We start from the raw sequence: 16,496 nt of genomic DNA on the forward strand, positions 1-16,496 counted from the left end.
AAGCAAAAAGAATAAAATCATTCTTAATCCCAGATATATAGATTTTTTTTAGAAGCACCTGGGTGAGTTAGTCAGTTAAGCATCCGACTTCGGCTCAGGTCATGATCTCGCAGTTCGTGAGTCTGAGTCCCCTGTCGGGCTCCATGCCTACAGCTTGGAGCCTAGAGCTTGCTTTGGATTCTGTGTCTCCCTCTGTCTCTGCCCCTCCCCTGTTCTCTCTTTCTCTCTCTCTCAAAGATAAACATTAAAAAAGATTTTTTTAAGATATATAGATTTTTTAAATAATAAATTGTGACATTATCCCAGTCCCTAGTCTTAAACATCATTTTTAACAGCTTCCTAATATTCCATTGTATAAACATACCAATATTTATTTAACCCATCCCCCATTCCAGAAATGTTAACTTGTATTCACTATCTTGTTGCTGAAAACAAAGCTTCAATGGTATGAGCTTATTCCTTATGAATTTTATAAGTCTTTATTAATTTGGTATTTATTATAACCCTTCCCCCTTTTCCAAATTTTGCAATTAACCCAAAAGTTAATTTTCTCGATTTATTAAGAACTGATTTGATTGTCCAATCTGAAAATCTCTCAGCTTTGGCTGTACTGTCTTAAGCAAACTCTCTTCTGAGCTGCCGGTTTCCAGTAACCTATAAGTAGTCAGCATTCTTGGAGTAGCTGCTTACACACTTGTTCAGGGCCTGGGGCTAATGGGGTCAATGACATGGGCTTCAAGCTCTATATTTACAGGCCAGTTAGTTAAGTATCCAAAGACTGTTTCCCTAATTCCAAACAGCTGTTATTTGAATGCTGGCAGTTAGTTTCAAAAGAACTGGGCAAAAGAGCATGGGTGGATCAACACAAATCCATCACCACGACTGGAAAGACAGTGTGTCAACAGCTTCATCTTTCCCGTGGAAAACAGCTCAGAAAGGTATTCATCTCAAATCACATAAAATTAATGAGGTTGTAGGAAAAGGAGGAGGAATAACATGGGGAAAAACAATTGGCTGGCCTTACACATATCTCGGTTTATAAGCTAAGTCTGTGAGTTCCCCCCTATTCCTATGTGAGACAAATTCAGCAAACATATTGTAAACTGCTGGTGGTGGTATTATTTAACTGGTAATCTTCTCTTGCAGCTGACACAGCGCTTGGCACTGATGATGTATATGATGAAAAGGGCTGCCAGTGTGACGTATCAGTAGAAGACCTCACCCCACCGCTTAAAACTGTCATTCGAGCTATCAGGTTGGTGGAAAACCTTTGACAAAATGAGTCAGAGACCTACCTCTGATTATGTGAATGACTATGTTGCTAAGTGCTTTTTCCTACAGGTAAACCTCCTGAAATAATTAGTTTCTCTGTTCCTATTCATTCACATGCCTATTAAATTCTGAAATATATTTTCTTAATACAAAATTCTACTGTGCGCAACACAAAGTGCGTTATATAAAAGGTCGACAGGATTTGAAATGCCAGGCCATGCCAGAGAGGTTCCATGAGAATTGGCTCACCATAAGAATTTGTGGCTTTCAGGACATTTAGTGTATAGATCCAGTTGGATTTTTAAAATTATTTTTATGACTTGATGCTCCAATCCATGTTCTGTATCTTGTGTCAAGGAAAAAATCCCACGAGGTTGTTTCAAAACAGGTTGAGTTCTAAAAAAGAGGTAACATAAAGTAGTGGGCAGTGACTTGCTCCTATCCTGCTGAAATATAATGTCAAACACTGATCTTTTGTTTTTTAAGTTTTTATTTAAATTTCAGTTAGTCAACATACAGTGCAGTATTAGTTTCAGCTATACAGTATAATGATTCAACATTTCCATACAACCTCAGGTGCTCAGCACAGCCAAGTGCGCTCCTAAATCCCCATTGCCTCTTTAGCCAATCTGCCCACCCTCTCCCTACTGGTAACCATCAGTTTGTTCTCAATAGTTAAGAGTCTGTTTCTTGGTTTGCCTCTCTTTGTTTTCCCTGCTGATTTGTTTTGTCTCTTAAATTCCACAAATGAGTGAAATCATATGGTATTTGTCTTTTTCTGACTGACATCATTTTGCTTTGCATAATATTCTCCTGCTCCGTCCACGTCGTGGCAAATGGCAAGATTTCATTCTTTTTATGGCTGAGTAATAGTCCATTGCATATATATATCACATCTTCTTTTCCTTTTTTTTTTTTTTTTTTTTTTTTTTTTTTCAGATCTGGGTTAGGTTTAGAGTTAAGGCCATGGTGAGGCTGTTTGCCTGGTATCCTGCAGTTTTGAGACCTCCCATAAGGTTAGGGTTAGGAGTTAGGAGCAGGGTTAGGGTTCGAATTAGAGTTAGGTTTAGGGTTAGGATTAGCATTAGTTTTTAGGAGTCATGGGTAGGGCTAGGGTTCAGGTTAGAGTTAGGTTTAAGGTTAGAGTATGTGCCTGGTAGCCTGCAGTTCAGAGACCTCTCCAGAGACTAAAACCCCATCCTTCTTCTCTGGTGAGAATACACATGGCAGCCATCCACCAGGCCGAGGCAAGGAAGGAATTTGGGCCTCTAAATACTCTTTAAATAGATATTCAGTTTAAACACTGATCTTAGTATGCTTTCTCTCCCAATGGCAAAAGCTAAAAGCGTACCCAAAGTAACTTACATTTATACTTCCAGGATCCACTCCCTCCAAAACCCAGCTTCTGGATTAAATAAACTGCTGCGTGCTCATCCTGCCTAGTTTTGATCCCTTTGGGAGAATTTTAATCTGTCAGGGAACCCAGAGTGACTCTCTTGCAAAGAAATACCTCTGGTCTTTTTGGCTTTCTCTGTCTCTTACCAAAAAGCCAAAAGAAAACATAAAATATCCAACCCAATATAGCTCTTCAGATACTTAGTCTAATTTCAGAGATCAGCGTGACTGATTATTTACTGCTATTTTTAGTTGGTCATTTAGTATCATTAGACATCTCTTTACTTGATGTTTGGGAATCACTGGGAAAGCAGAAATGAGTTATAAAAGATTTTGGTAAATGTTTGTGATAGCAAAGCAAATCATGGTTGATGAAAATGTATACCTCTAGAAGATACTTAAATCTTATCTGTAATGGCACTCCCCCACCCCTGGCCAAAAAAAAAAAAAAAAAAAAAAAAGTGAAGTAAAACTTGGTTACTTCTCAACAGAACCCTCAAGCAACAAACCCTTTAAGTAGGGGACCAACCTTCTTTTGTGCCCTGGGCCATCGCAAAGTATGCCTCTTGTCTCATCATAATTGTTCAATGTTAACACTCCCTGTCTTTCTCAAAGTATCCCAGTATGGGCAATTGTATGATCACACTACTCCAGGGGAACCTAGAAGACTTAGGTAATATTAAAGCCCAGAAAACCCAAGAATATGTAGTAAAATTATGCCTGAAGTCTTCAGTTAAAGGAACAGAAAGGACCTGAACAGCATTGTCCAATATAGTCACCAGTGGCCACATAAATCTAATTAAATTTGAATTAAAATTAAATAAAATTTAAAATTCAGTTCATCAGTGGCACTATCCACTTTTAAAGTGCCCAAGAGCCACAAGTGGCTACTATACTAGGCACAGAAGATATAGTCCATCATCTTTGCAGAAAGTTTTACTGGACATGGCTGGCTAAGAAGTCACCTTGAAATTCTCTGCATTCATTCATTATACCCCTCAAAGACCCTAATGTGAAGGTGGAGTAGTTCATCCACAGATTAGTGTGACTTGCAACAAGTACCATAAAATCTTATCTAATGGGAACAGCTTAGGTTTCCTAAAAGTCATACTTAACCCAATTTGTTCATTTCCAGAGACCTTCCATAGCTTTCTGCTTTTGCCTCACACCCTATAAAAAGAATTGTGAGCTGAATGAAAGAAAATGAAATAGGTTTATTCCGCGAGCTAAGCACTTTAGTGGCAGCTTAAGACTTACTTTTGTACCATCCTCTTGAAACTTGCCTGATTTTTGTGAAGTCCTTTGCAGAATTCCCTTGCTTTTCAGAATCCTTTCTTGGTTCTTATTTTTAACAGGACTTTATTATTTACATGTATCTCCTTTTTGTGAATTTCTGAAGCTTTCTGCTTGCTACTTTGTGACATTCAAGGGGGATGTTTTTCTCTCCCATATCCAGATTCTGCTTACTGGGTTTTTAAAAACTCATTTCCAAGTTCCCCTTAAAATTCACGGATTCTCTAAAAACATAATAGCTACACCCAAGAGCTAATAACTTAATTGGAAATATTTGACTTACAGTAATACTTACTTTCTTAAAATACATGATTAAAAGACCAACCCATATAATCAGCAGTTCTGAAAAGGAGTCTGTTGGTATAAATCCCTAAATCTTATGCAAAATGTCCTTTTCTTGAATTCAGCTAAATAAATAAGCTGAATAGCAGTTGACTGGAATGTCTTTGGCCAGAACATACCCATTTCTTACAGCTCACCTAAAGTGCTGTTTTATATGTATGTTGCTGATTGCAATTGTGAACCATCTATTATTCATCTCTAAAACAGCAACTTTGTTTTGGCATTTTCCTTGTTATTTCTCAATTGTTTGATTATTTACTATGAGTAGTTGAATATACCTTTTGTCCTCCAGTTGCTCTTACAATAATAATAGTTTTTCCTAAGAGCCAAATTAAAATTTAGTGTATAACAGAAAATATGTATTCCACTGCAAGGATGACCACATGGAAAGCAATGCTACTGCACCCACAAAGAGCAAAATAGGAGTTCTTGTTTGGGTTATTAATATTTATTGAGCATCTGCCATTTTCTAATTTGTAGTTATTTTTGAGAGTAAAGATTCTCTGAGATGACTAAAGCCACTGTCTTAACTTGTCTGGATTACATTCTCCAAATGCACGTGGAGACTTTTTTTCAATGAATGACATCACTTTTTATAGTAATAAACAATGGCTGTTCTTAGACATTTCCAAAATACATCTTAAAAGTCAGAACAATACTTAGTTTTGTGTAATCCCTCCAGGATTATCACAGATTATTCTCAAAATATTATTTAGTGGGAATGCACAAAGTTGCCAGAGATGTGTTTTAAACCCATAATGGGAGGGAAAATTATACTTACTTCTAACAAAAGTTCTGTATCCTGTTAATGATTTTTTTTATCTTGTTAATTATTTAATTCAAATAATGTTAAGTCTCTTTTCATTCACTCATAGAAATTAGTTTCTAAATAGAAAGTTGACATAGGCAGGGAAATAAGCAGATTGGCAGGCAAACTGATAAACTCTTGAACTTTCTACACACTCACTTTTCATTATATCATGGTACATTCATCTGCTAGGGCCACCACAACAAAATACCACGGACTGGGTGGCTTAAACAACAGAAATTTATTTTCTCACAGTTCTGGAGGCTAGAAATGCAAGATCAAGATGTCAGCAGGGTTGTTTCCTCTGAGGCCTCTCTGGCTTGCAGGCAGATAGCACCTTCTCACTGTGTCTTCACATGGTCTTTCCTCTGTGCTCCCACATACCTGAGTCCAAATCTCCTCCTCTTATACTAGCCCCAGTCAGGTTGGATTAGGCCCTACCCTCATGGTCTCATTTCAACTTAATCACTTCTGTTATTAAAGTCTTGTCTTCAAATACAGTCACAATAATACAGGTACTAGGGGCTAGGGATTTAACATATGAAATTTGGGGGTACACAGTTCAGCCATAACACATGGCAAGATACCAGTTTTCCTATCACTGTTTAAAAAATATTTTCTCAGGCACAATACCAAAAATTTCCGATTAAAAGTAAACCCACAAATTACCTAGATATGTTCCCTCGCAATATCAAACACCTGGATATTTGAGAATATCTGAAGAGGTTGACTATTACCTTTCAAGCTTGTACTCGGCATTGTGTAAATACTATCTAAGTGAGAATCTTGTGTACTATTTCACACAAAAGTTAATATATGCCCATTAATTCAAAATAATAAATATAAATAAATAATACATAATAAATAAGTTTTTAAAGTTATATCCAATACAAGTCTATTTATAAAAGCGTTCTAGAATAGTAACTTTTATAATAATTTTTTAATTTGAGTTGAACACAATGCTACATTATTTTTAGGGTACAGTATAGTGATTCACCTTCTCTATATGCTTTGCTCACCCCAACTGTAGCTACCACCTGTCACCATACAACGCTATACACTATTATTGACCATATTCCCTATACTGTGCCCTTTATTCATGTGACATTCATTACATAACTGGAAGCCTGTATCTCCTACTCCCCTTCACTCTTTTTGCCCAACCTCCCACCCCACTTACCTCTGGAAATCATCAATTTATTCTCTGTATTTGTAGGTCTGATTCTGCTTTTTATTTGTTTATTCATTTGTTTTGTTTTTTAGATTCCATATAGGAGTGAAACCATAGAGTATCTGTCTTTCTCAGTCTGATTTCACTTAGCACTATACCGTCTAGGTTCATTTATATTGTCACAGATAGCAAGATATCGTCCCTTTTATGGATGCATAATATTCCATTATATATATAGCACATACTGTTTATCCATTCATCTTATGGTATTTCAATTTTTAATTTTTTGAGGACATCCATACTGTCTTCCACTGTGGCTGCACCAATTTACATTCCCACCAACAATGCAAAAGTTTTCCTTTCTGTCCACATCCTCACCAACACTTGTTATTTCTTGTCTTTTTATTATTTTAGTTCTCAGAATAATAATTTTTAAAAATACAAAAGAAATGTTTGTATTTGTTTTCCTATACTGAACTGGCTAGATAAATTCTTAGATTTGCACACCTAGGCAACACAGAAGTGCTGTGTAGACGATTTATTAGGCAATCTGCGAATGAGCTCTGTCTGTTAAAATGATGCAATGCAAAGCTCACTTGCTTCTTACCTGCATTTTTTTCATAGAATTACTATAGCTAAGATCAAAGCCATTCTCAGTGAGATCTTCAACAACTGTTCTCTTGTCAGCTTGTCTTACACAACTATTTTGGTCAGTTGTCAAGAAATGAATCAGAATACCATACAACCTATTCTTCTTGTAAAGATAATCTAAACAACCCAATGGACATTACTCGGTATTCTGAACAGAAATGACCAAGAAGCTGTTGGTTATATCCTGTTCTTGACTTCTCTTAACATAATCACCACACCTGCTATGTTTGACTTGTACGCACCCTATTGTTTCTGAAGGTCAAACCAGCCTTCTAGAAAACCAAATGAATAAAGTTTGGGAGGAAAACTCAAAGAATTCTTTAGTTGAAGCTGCAGCCAACTTTACCCTGGTGCCATTAGCTAATTCTATCCCCAGCCCCCACCCTCCTGAGAACTGCTCAGGAGAAGTGATCCAAGAAATGACAGCCTCTGTGTGAGCTTGGGCAACTCATGTCAGCTCTCTGTGCCTCGTTTCCTTGTTGGTGAAGTGAGGATGGTAATAGTATTGACCTTGTAGGGTTGTGGTGAGGATTAACTGAATTGACATTTGCAGAGCACTCAGAACCGTGCTGGGCACATGGAAGCACTACGTAAGAGCTATTTTAACCTCCAAGTGTCTGGGCTCCTTACTGTCTTCCCAGCATGCTGCCTACTCTGCCCATCCTCCACTCAGGCCAGACCGACTCCCATGTATATCATGGGAGAGGAGCACTTCTTTCTCTCTTCTGAGGGGTGCTCCCAACTTCCAAATGTTTGTAGCCTTGCCTGCCTGCACCTCCTTCCCCAGGAAGCACTTGCTGTTACCCTTTGAAGTTATGTCCTCACCACCTATGCTGAGGAATCACTCAGAGTAACGCCACTCAGGGCTGAAAGGGCATTTTTTCCACGCAACCATGAGGCAATGTTCCAGGTAGATTTCTCCCCCTTCCTCCTCTGGATGAGCTTGCTGCCTTCCCAGGCACCCTCCCAAGAAAAGGACTGTGAAAGGGAGAAGTTATTTCTCCTTTTCCTCCCCTGCCCTCACAGAGGCCTGACTATAAACTCTTTAGTTCCTCCCAAAGGATCCTACACTCTAAAAAAAAAAAAAAAAAAAAAAAAAAAAAAAAAAAAAAATGGTAGAGCTTCTACTTTGCACCAGACACCAGGATAGACATTAACAAGAAAAATGGATTCCTGCTTAGAGTTTTGAAGGGCTGACAGAAAAGTACAGAGTCAATTATGATGCAGAGCAACATATTGCTACAATAATAGAAGTCCAGGATATTTGGGCAGAAAGAATGTTGGCACTTATGTGCGAGATGGCATTCGGGAAGTCTTTCTGGAAGAAGGGGTTTTCTAGCAGAGATCTGGTGACTTGGTAGGTACCAGCCAGGCTATTGAAAAGGGTGTGAGTTTAGCAGAGGGAATTGCAGTTGCCGAGAACCAGATCTGAAGATGGCATTAGAAAGTATATGTGCTGGTAGGGGGTAGAGAACATAGGGAGGAGAGGTCAGACTCAAGGGAGGAACAGGAACCGTTTTAACAAGCAGGAAGGCATGGAGGCTAAGTACAGACGTAAATTTGTCAGACTGGTGTTTTATTCTAATACTTACAACAATGACTAACCACAGTGCAAGGAACAGATTGGAAAGAGGGGACCATTGTTGTTACAATACCTGGATCTGCTGGGAGCCTGAGCCAGCCAGTCGTGAAGGATGGATTCCAGAGCTCTTTGGACAGGAGACAATGACAGGATTGGAGATTTACTGGTTGGAGAAGACGGAGTGAAAAAGCAGGAGGAATCAGGGTGGTACATCTGGGGGGCTAGTCACACAGAGGCTGGCTTGTGGGAAGATGGTGCGTTGTTGCAACTGTTGAGTTTGCACAGTTACGGTGGGGCCCCTCAGGCAGATGAAGCCCTGGATCTGAAGTCCCAGAGAAAAATCTGGAATGGGAGCAAACTTCGTAGTCATCAGCACAGACATAGATGTTTGCAGAAGTGTCATCCCAAGGAGAGTATGGGAGTAAAGACAGAAGACGGTCACCACAGAAGTTAAGGCTCACAAACCTGTAGGGAGCTGCAAAAGGAAGAAGGCTCAGGTGAAGACTAATGAGGAAGCCAGACTGAGGGAAACTGGTGGGGGGGGGGGGGCGGGTGGCAGAGGATGGGCTAGCAGACAGTGCCTAGGAGCAGGAGGCCCAGGTCCACTGTGTTCAGTGCTGCTAAGAGGTCAAGATGATAAAGTGTGAGAAAGTCATTTGGAAGTGGCAACCAGGAGGTCATCAGTGACTTTGGGAAAAAAACAATAGTGGCAAAGGGTTGGAAGCCAGACTGTAAGCAAAACATTTTTTAGAATTATCTATCAGAATCTTTCATTCTAATAAGAACCTAGATAAAATGTCAAGAATTTCTTTGCAACTAGCAAAGACTCATCAACTCTTCTAAAATTGCTCAGATCTGATCAGCAAAGAGAAGACCCATGATGATTTGTCAGAGTCTCTCAAGTGGTTATGCAAATCAGGCCTCTCTGGAACCCTGGGTTGGGTGACAAGGTTTTCCAGTTTTCTTGCCCTTGCATTCTTCCTATTCTGAAAGGCAGCTACAGAACCATTCTCTTGACCATCCCCTAAAATGCATTCTCATCTCTGAATCCTTCTTAAATCTCACTCCATCCTTCAGACAAGAACACTCCACAAATAGAGAAGAAGAGGCACATGTTTGCCGTTGTGGGTTTTTGTTAAATCTACAAGCTGTTTAATCATCACCAGTTCTTAATTTTGCTGATAGCATCTCTGCTATTTTAGCAGAGGTGATGAGTCTTTGTTTGCAAGTCACTGTTAAGACATTCTTGTCAGCCAAGTCTCTGGCATGTCACAGTAAAGGATGCTGTTAGAAGAACATTTTAGGGATCATTTAGCACGTATTTTTAAAATCAGCTAATATATTCCCTGGAATATTCTTTTTGTTTGTTTCTGTTTTGAAGATAATAGCTTGTGGCCACATTTCGCTCTGAGGCTGCATTAAACTAGTGTTTTCACTGAAGACACACTTACTTTGCAGCCTCTAATTTCTAACCTTTTATTTGGTTATAATTTAAACTGAAACTCCCATTCATTGCTATGACTAAAAATATTCAAGAGCAATCAACATGTATGGGTACTTTATTTATTTACTTATTCACTTCATATTTTAAAGTTTATGCAGAATTTTATACTCCTGGGAAAACAAAATTCCCAAATTTAGTTACTGGATCAGTGCTCACAAAATCCTAAGAGGAGAGTTAACCATTTGCAGACTTGCATGAATCTAGAAGTTCTTGCTTGAGTTCTACTATTCTTATCCCCTTTAAAAAAAAAAAAAAATGTGTAGGAGAGTCCACCAAATCCTGAATATAAAGCATAATAATAACAAGCATTAGAAAAACAACTCTACATCCAGTGTGGCAGCAGTGTGGCCACAGAACTGGTCCTGTGGCTGATCCCTAAGTCAGCCACATGGGGTACCTGACTGCCCCTGCAGTGAGGACATCTGATAGACTGTGTAGAAGTGCTGGTCAGTCCATCCAGGAACTCCTGAGGCTCTTTCCCTGGCTAGTAGCCTGATCTAAGATGAAAGAAGGGTAAAGGAGTTTGGGATATATAATTCTATAACTAATGTTGAAAGGTTTTCAGAGTCTAATGTGTACACAAATGTAAATCTGCATTATTAAATCATGTTTATGTATTAACAAAGAAGGAACATTAATAAATCATCCAAACAGGTAACACATGTGCCTTTAATAAGTGACCCAAAATTTCAGGTTCCACAAACCTAGTTATCGTGGCAAACTTGCTCCATGATCAACATCATCCCCTGACCAATCTCTGAAAGGCAAAAGAGGTTGCTGTGGGGGAAGTTTCAGTAATTAGAAGGCCCTGTATCACTTCAAGAATGAGTCCAAGGACTCTTACTTTTAAGGCAGATGGATGCTGTATTTCTTGTGAAGAGTCAGAAGTCACGGGGTAGAATCATCCAAACTGGCAAAGAGAGGGATATGGAATGCATATCAGTACAGTAAGTCAATCCAACTGGTCAACATCAGGTAAGAAAAGGGGTCAGCAGGAGAAACACACATCTATGCCAAAAATATAAGATCTGGAAACATAAGGGGCCCTTTGTGCAGCCTGGACAAATTCGGTAATATAGGGTGCCTGGGTGGCTCAGTCGGGTAAGTGTCTGACTTCAGCTCAGGTCATGATCTCACTGTTCGTGGGTTCAAGTCTTCCCTCCATCAGGCTCTGTGCCAACAGCTCAGACCTTGGAGACTGGAGCCTGCTTTGGATTCTGTGTCTCCCTCTCTCTCTGCCCCTTCCTCTCTCTCTCTCTCTCTCAAAAATAAACATTAAAAAAAATTTTTTAAAGAAAATAAAAATTTGGTAATATAATCCCCAGAGGGGAGGTACAAAGGGTGAAGGACTGTCATGTCCTGAAATTGCTTCCTATCGCTAATACTAATCTGAGTTAGCACTCCTGCTGGCCTGAACCTCCCACCACCTTGCTCTCACACACAGTCTGCCCTACCAGACGCGAAGTGCTCAAGCAGCAAGATTTATTTTCTTCATCACTGTGTGCCTGGCATCCAGCACAGAGCCTGGCATGTGGTGGGCACTCAATAAATGTCTGATAGGTGAGTGATAGAATCCATGAGTGAATTCTTGAATCCCATGCATCAGACACGCTTGTGGCATCGCTCAGGGAAGCGGCCACACTGAGCTCATGTAAAGAGCTTCTGGCTCTGAACAAATGAGGCTCTTGGATCCTGTCAGAGCTCCCGGCCACGGGGGCTGCTGCCTCCACCAGGACTGGAGAGAGAAGAAACTGGAGACAGATAATCACTGGAGCCTCCTTCACCTCTGCCAGCTCCTTTTCAGCAGAGGCAGTGCTCCTCCGGCACCTAGCACACACCCCAGCACGCGGTGGTAGGCGCTCCACGAACACTTACTTAAAGAAAATCAATCAGTCGTCGCCCGGCACTCCCTTTCCCTTCCGAAAAACAAATGGAACTTCTTAACTATTCCTTGTATGAGACTTCAGGCCTCACGCAGAGAGTGGGTCAGGAAACATTCAGGTTCTGATTGGAGGCCTGACGCCAAAGCACACTGACCCTCTGCCTTATGGGTATGACAGGTGTAACAAAGAAGACCTAGCAACACCCACCATCACTTCTTTGCGTGGGGGCAGAGAGCAAGGAAATCTTTCTGCCATCTCCCTCTTCCCACCTCCATTTCAGAGGCTCTGAACCTGAGCTGCACGTTAGAATCCCCTGAAGAGTTTTACAAAATCTCTGAACCACACCCTGGATCAATTACAACGGAGGTGGGACCCAGGCATGGGCGTTTTTTACAGCTCGCGGCCGGTTCCAGTGAGCAGCCAAGCTTGGGAAGTACGGCTGTCCTTACAGTCAATCAAACTGCCTCTTTGGTTCACAGTCGGCTGAGCCCTCTCCGCCCTGCCCGCGCCTTGGCTGCCGGCCGGGCCCTTCCATCTGTTCCGTGGCGGCCGCAGTCACTGCCGCTTGTCTTTCTAATCGTTCTTATCTCTGCATATTTATATGCAATGTTGTTACCCTGATTTAGAGGACTGGAACAAGACTTTTGCAAGATTTTATAACTCATGGCAGCACAACAAATGCACCTACATTTCCTTATAAGTGCACATGTGTTTGTGTGTATATATAGATATATTCTACCCAGAGTTTAACTTTGCTTTAGTTATTTCTTCGTGCTCAGAAAATTGTGTGAGCAGACTTCCTTCAGTTTCAACACGAGGTGCCAGTTTATGAAGTTTGTGATGAATCTTTTTCCCCCTCTAGTGGTACTACAGGGCATGTCAGCTGTGTGCAAGAGGTTTCCTTTTCTCAGACTCCTAGCCAGCTTCTCAGTTCCCGACAGCATCAAAGCAAACCAACTTCAAGGGCTTTTGCTCTTTGCTGCTGCATTAGCTCCAGTGGTGCAATTTACCCTCATGAAAAAAAGAAGCCAGTGAGAGTGTAACTTACTCCTCAGTCTTTTTTTTTTTTTTTTTTTTGGTCCTCCAAAAGACCTTCCAACAAGCCCAGTAAGAACAGGCCATTCATTTGGCAGCTTTGAGAACCTACATGCCAGGCACATGTGAGTGAAAATAGCTGTATCATATGAAAGGATCTTTGTTGTTGTTGTTACTCTGTGTCAAAATATAAAATCTTAATATTAAGACAATAGTACAACATTGTGATTAACAGCTCAGCACTGGAACCAAACTCATTCAAATCCCAATTCCACATTTACTAGCTATCTAACTTCAGGCAAGTTATTAACCTCTCTATGCCTCAGTTTCCTTATCTACAAGTGGAGATGACAATAATACCCTTCACATAGGGTTATAATTTAAACTACTGCTTGGCATTATTATCTTAATTGTGAAATGTTTCTTAACAGTCCTAATTTTACTCTAGAATGACCTGATTAAACATTCCTTTCTACCAAGCAATATATAGAACATTTTAAACTTCTTTATATGCATGTAGGGTACCACCGAGGTCTTCTGCATCTTTTCCCCAGGCCAGTGCACGGGCTTTTGTTTATTCCTGGCCTGAAGCCATTTCCTCATTGCTCCTGCTCCCCGCATCTCTCTTATCTAGAGCATGGGGCAGCAAACTACAGTGGGGAGCCGAAATCCAACCCAATGTTTGTTTTTTGTAAATAAAGTTTTATTAGAACACATCTGCACTTGTTTATGTATTGTCTGTAGTTGCTCTCATGCCACAATGCAAGATGAATGGTTTCAATAGAAACCATACAACCCATAAAGCATAAAATACTTATTATCTGGCCCTTTATAGAAAAAAATTTCTGCCCCTTGTCTACACTTTGAGTAATTCTGGATTTGTGCTCCCTGAAATATGTCTGAAGAACTCCAATTTAATTCTAAGGCATTCTTTCAAGAAGACCTCTACAAGAGCCTGCCTTGCCACAAAACAATGTAAACAACTTTGAGCAACTAGAGTAGCTGATCCCCATTCATTTCTTCAGCAGGCTTTTGTTGAACCTCTAATACTTGCCAGGGATTATGCAAGACATTAGGGTAAAAACCATAGCCATAACATTGATAAAGTCCAGTGGGAGAGATACAGTGCCTCAGATTTAGCTACAGGACAGTGCATTTGAGGGCACAAAACAAGACCATCTTTCCCTATAGAGGTGATCAAGAAAGACTTCCTAGAGAAGTCAATGCTTGGGCTGAGTCCAGAACAGTTAGCATTTTAGGTAGAGTACAAAGACAGAATCCTGAGAAATGAGCACTTTGGTGACAAAAACTCCAGGAGAACTGGAGTGCAGGCTTCTTAAAGAGGAATGAATAGAGATGATCATGTGGAGAGAGAAGGTGTGAGGTCCCCATCCATTACCCTCTTCTCTCTTGGGTGGCCCACCCAGTCTCCTTGGTAGAGCTTCTAGACAAACAAACCTCTCATGATCATTAATCCAAATGTTGGATTATCAAGGGGAGAGGAAATAACCCTTCATTCCAGAACGTTATACAGTCTGGGGAAGGAGGCAAATGTATAAGCAAATAACTACAGTGCAGTGTGCTAAGTACTAAAATAGAGGTTGATATGCAAGTGACTAACTACTTTGGAAGAATCACAGAAATTTCCATAAGAGAATTGACTTTAGAGCTGAGTCTTAAAGATATCATATGGGGCGCCTGGGTGGCTCAGTCAGTTAAGCATCTGACTTCAGCTCAGGTCATGATCTCATGTTTCATGAGTTCAAGCCCCACATCAGACTCAGTGCTGTCAGCATGGAGCCCACTTCAGATCCTCTGTCCCCTCTCTCTCTGCCTCTCTCTTACTATGCTGTCTCAAAAATAAATAAATATTTTTTAAATTTTTTTGAAGATATCATAGGATTTCAGGAAGAGGAAATAGCATATACAAACAATTGAAGTATATAATTGATTGAATGGTGTTTTGTGGCCCTGCAAGTTTTTGTTGTTGTTGTTGCTGGAACCTCAAGTTCCAAAGGCAGAGTGGAAGGGGATGGGGTGAGAGAAGTCGAGAAAGGCCAGTCCATAAACAGCATTATTATGATATACTAAGGAATTTGATGTTTACTTGACAGGCCATGAAAACCAGTGAAGGATCTTAGGAAGGGGGAAAGATGTTCTTACTTTCACTTTGAAAGATTTATTCTTTCAAGGTTACAGTATTGCAAATCAAAAGGAGGGGACAGCTGTGGGAGCTATTAGTACATACTTGGTCTGTCCTTAACAAAGGCAAAATGAATGTCATCATCCTTCATATAAATTACTGGTTTCCAAAATATGTATGTTATTAAACATTCCCTCCACATTTATAAAACACATTGCCCGATTTTGAATTTTCATATCTCACCTTAGACCTCTTCAATGTTTTCATTTTCAACCTACAACAAAAACGGTTAAGAAAATCTATTTGTTGTCCAGGGGTGCACAGCTGGCTCAATCAGTGGAGCATGTGACTCTTGATCTCAGGGTTGTGGGTTTGAGCCCCATGTTGGGTGTATAGATTACTTAAAAAATAAAATAAAATAGGGGCACTGTGTGGCCTGGTTGAGCATCTGACTCTTGATTTAGGCTCAGGTCATGGTCCCAGGCTCATGGGATCAAGCCCCAGATGGAGCCCCACATGGAGCCCCATGTCAAGCTCCATGCTGAATGTAGAGCCTGCTTGTGATTCTCTCTGTGTCCCCCTCTGGCCCTCTCCCTTGCACATGTGGTGTCTCTCTCTCTAAAATAAAAATTAATTAATTAATTAATTAAAATTGTTAAAAGAAAATCTATTTGTTTCTATAATAGAAAACCTAATCCTTAATAGGTACAATGGTTTTGTCACATTCACTGATGCCCTAGTAAATGCTTAGCAGTCCTAGATGGGAGACTGATTGTCTTCTGTAGTGTTTCAGTAGGTCCACATGATGCTTATGCAAAGCTGAGTCAATGTTAAAGTTCTTAATAGGCTACACATTGTATCATTCCTTGGGGGAATTGCTTTCCCTCCAATGCTTTACTTACAGATTTGCCTAGTTTCATGTTTAGGAATTAAAAATTGGATTAATAATATTATTTCAATTATTTGAAAAGGAGGGATATATGCAGGGATGGACTGGAGCCAGCCTGTACTGACTTTCAGGAGCTGATTGTTACATTTTTAGGAATTTTGCTGGTTGTTAAATACAGTCATTATGAAAAAGTAAATCGTATAAACTCACAATAAAATAAATTATATTAAAAACAAAAGCAATACATATTCAACACTCACTACTTCCTAATCATTTTACGACATATTACTCTCTCTGTTCTTGAGTTATACACATCTATTGTGTCTCTATGGTGTAAATACGATTAATGATATAATATTGTACATCTCTTCCCAATTTTTTATTCAAATGATGTCACATTGATAGCTCGAAATGAAGTATAGTAGGAGTATTTATACCACGGAAATGGGCAAATAGTACAAATCCAATTATAAATATTGATCAAAATTATTAACAATGAATTTTCTTTTAATCTGGCTAGCTTATAAA

At 39.8% G+C, this 16,496-nt stretch overlaps 1 protein-coding gene across 3 annotated transcripts in view; it reads left to right on the forward strand.

Annotated features, from left to right (window-relative positions):
• The window catches only part of KCNQ5 (potassium voltage-gated channel subfamily Q member 5), a 524,285-nt gene that overhangs the window by 496,200 nt on the left and 11,589 nt on the right, over positions 1-16,496 (forward strand). For all 3 annotated transcript variants that reach the window (XM_032593201.1, XM_030315841.1, XM_030315843.1), the window contains one exon: positions 1,147-1,255. In XM_032593201.1, coding sequence (XP_032449092.1) covers positions 1,147-1,255 — 109 coding nt within the window. The remainder of the gene's footprint in view (positions 1-1,146; positions 1,256-16,496) is intronic.

Source organism: Lynx canadensis, chromosome B2, assembly GCF_007474595.2.
Source record: "Lynx canadensis isolate LIC74 chromosome B2, mLynCan4.pri.v2, whole genome shotgun sequence".
Taxonomy (NCBI): domain Eukaryota; kingdom Metazoa; phylum Chordata; class Mammalia; order Carnivora; family Felidae; genus Lynx; species Lynx canadensis.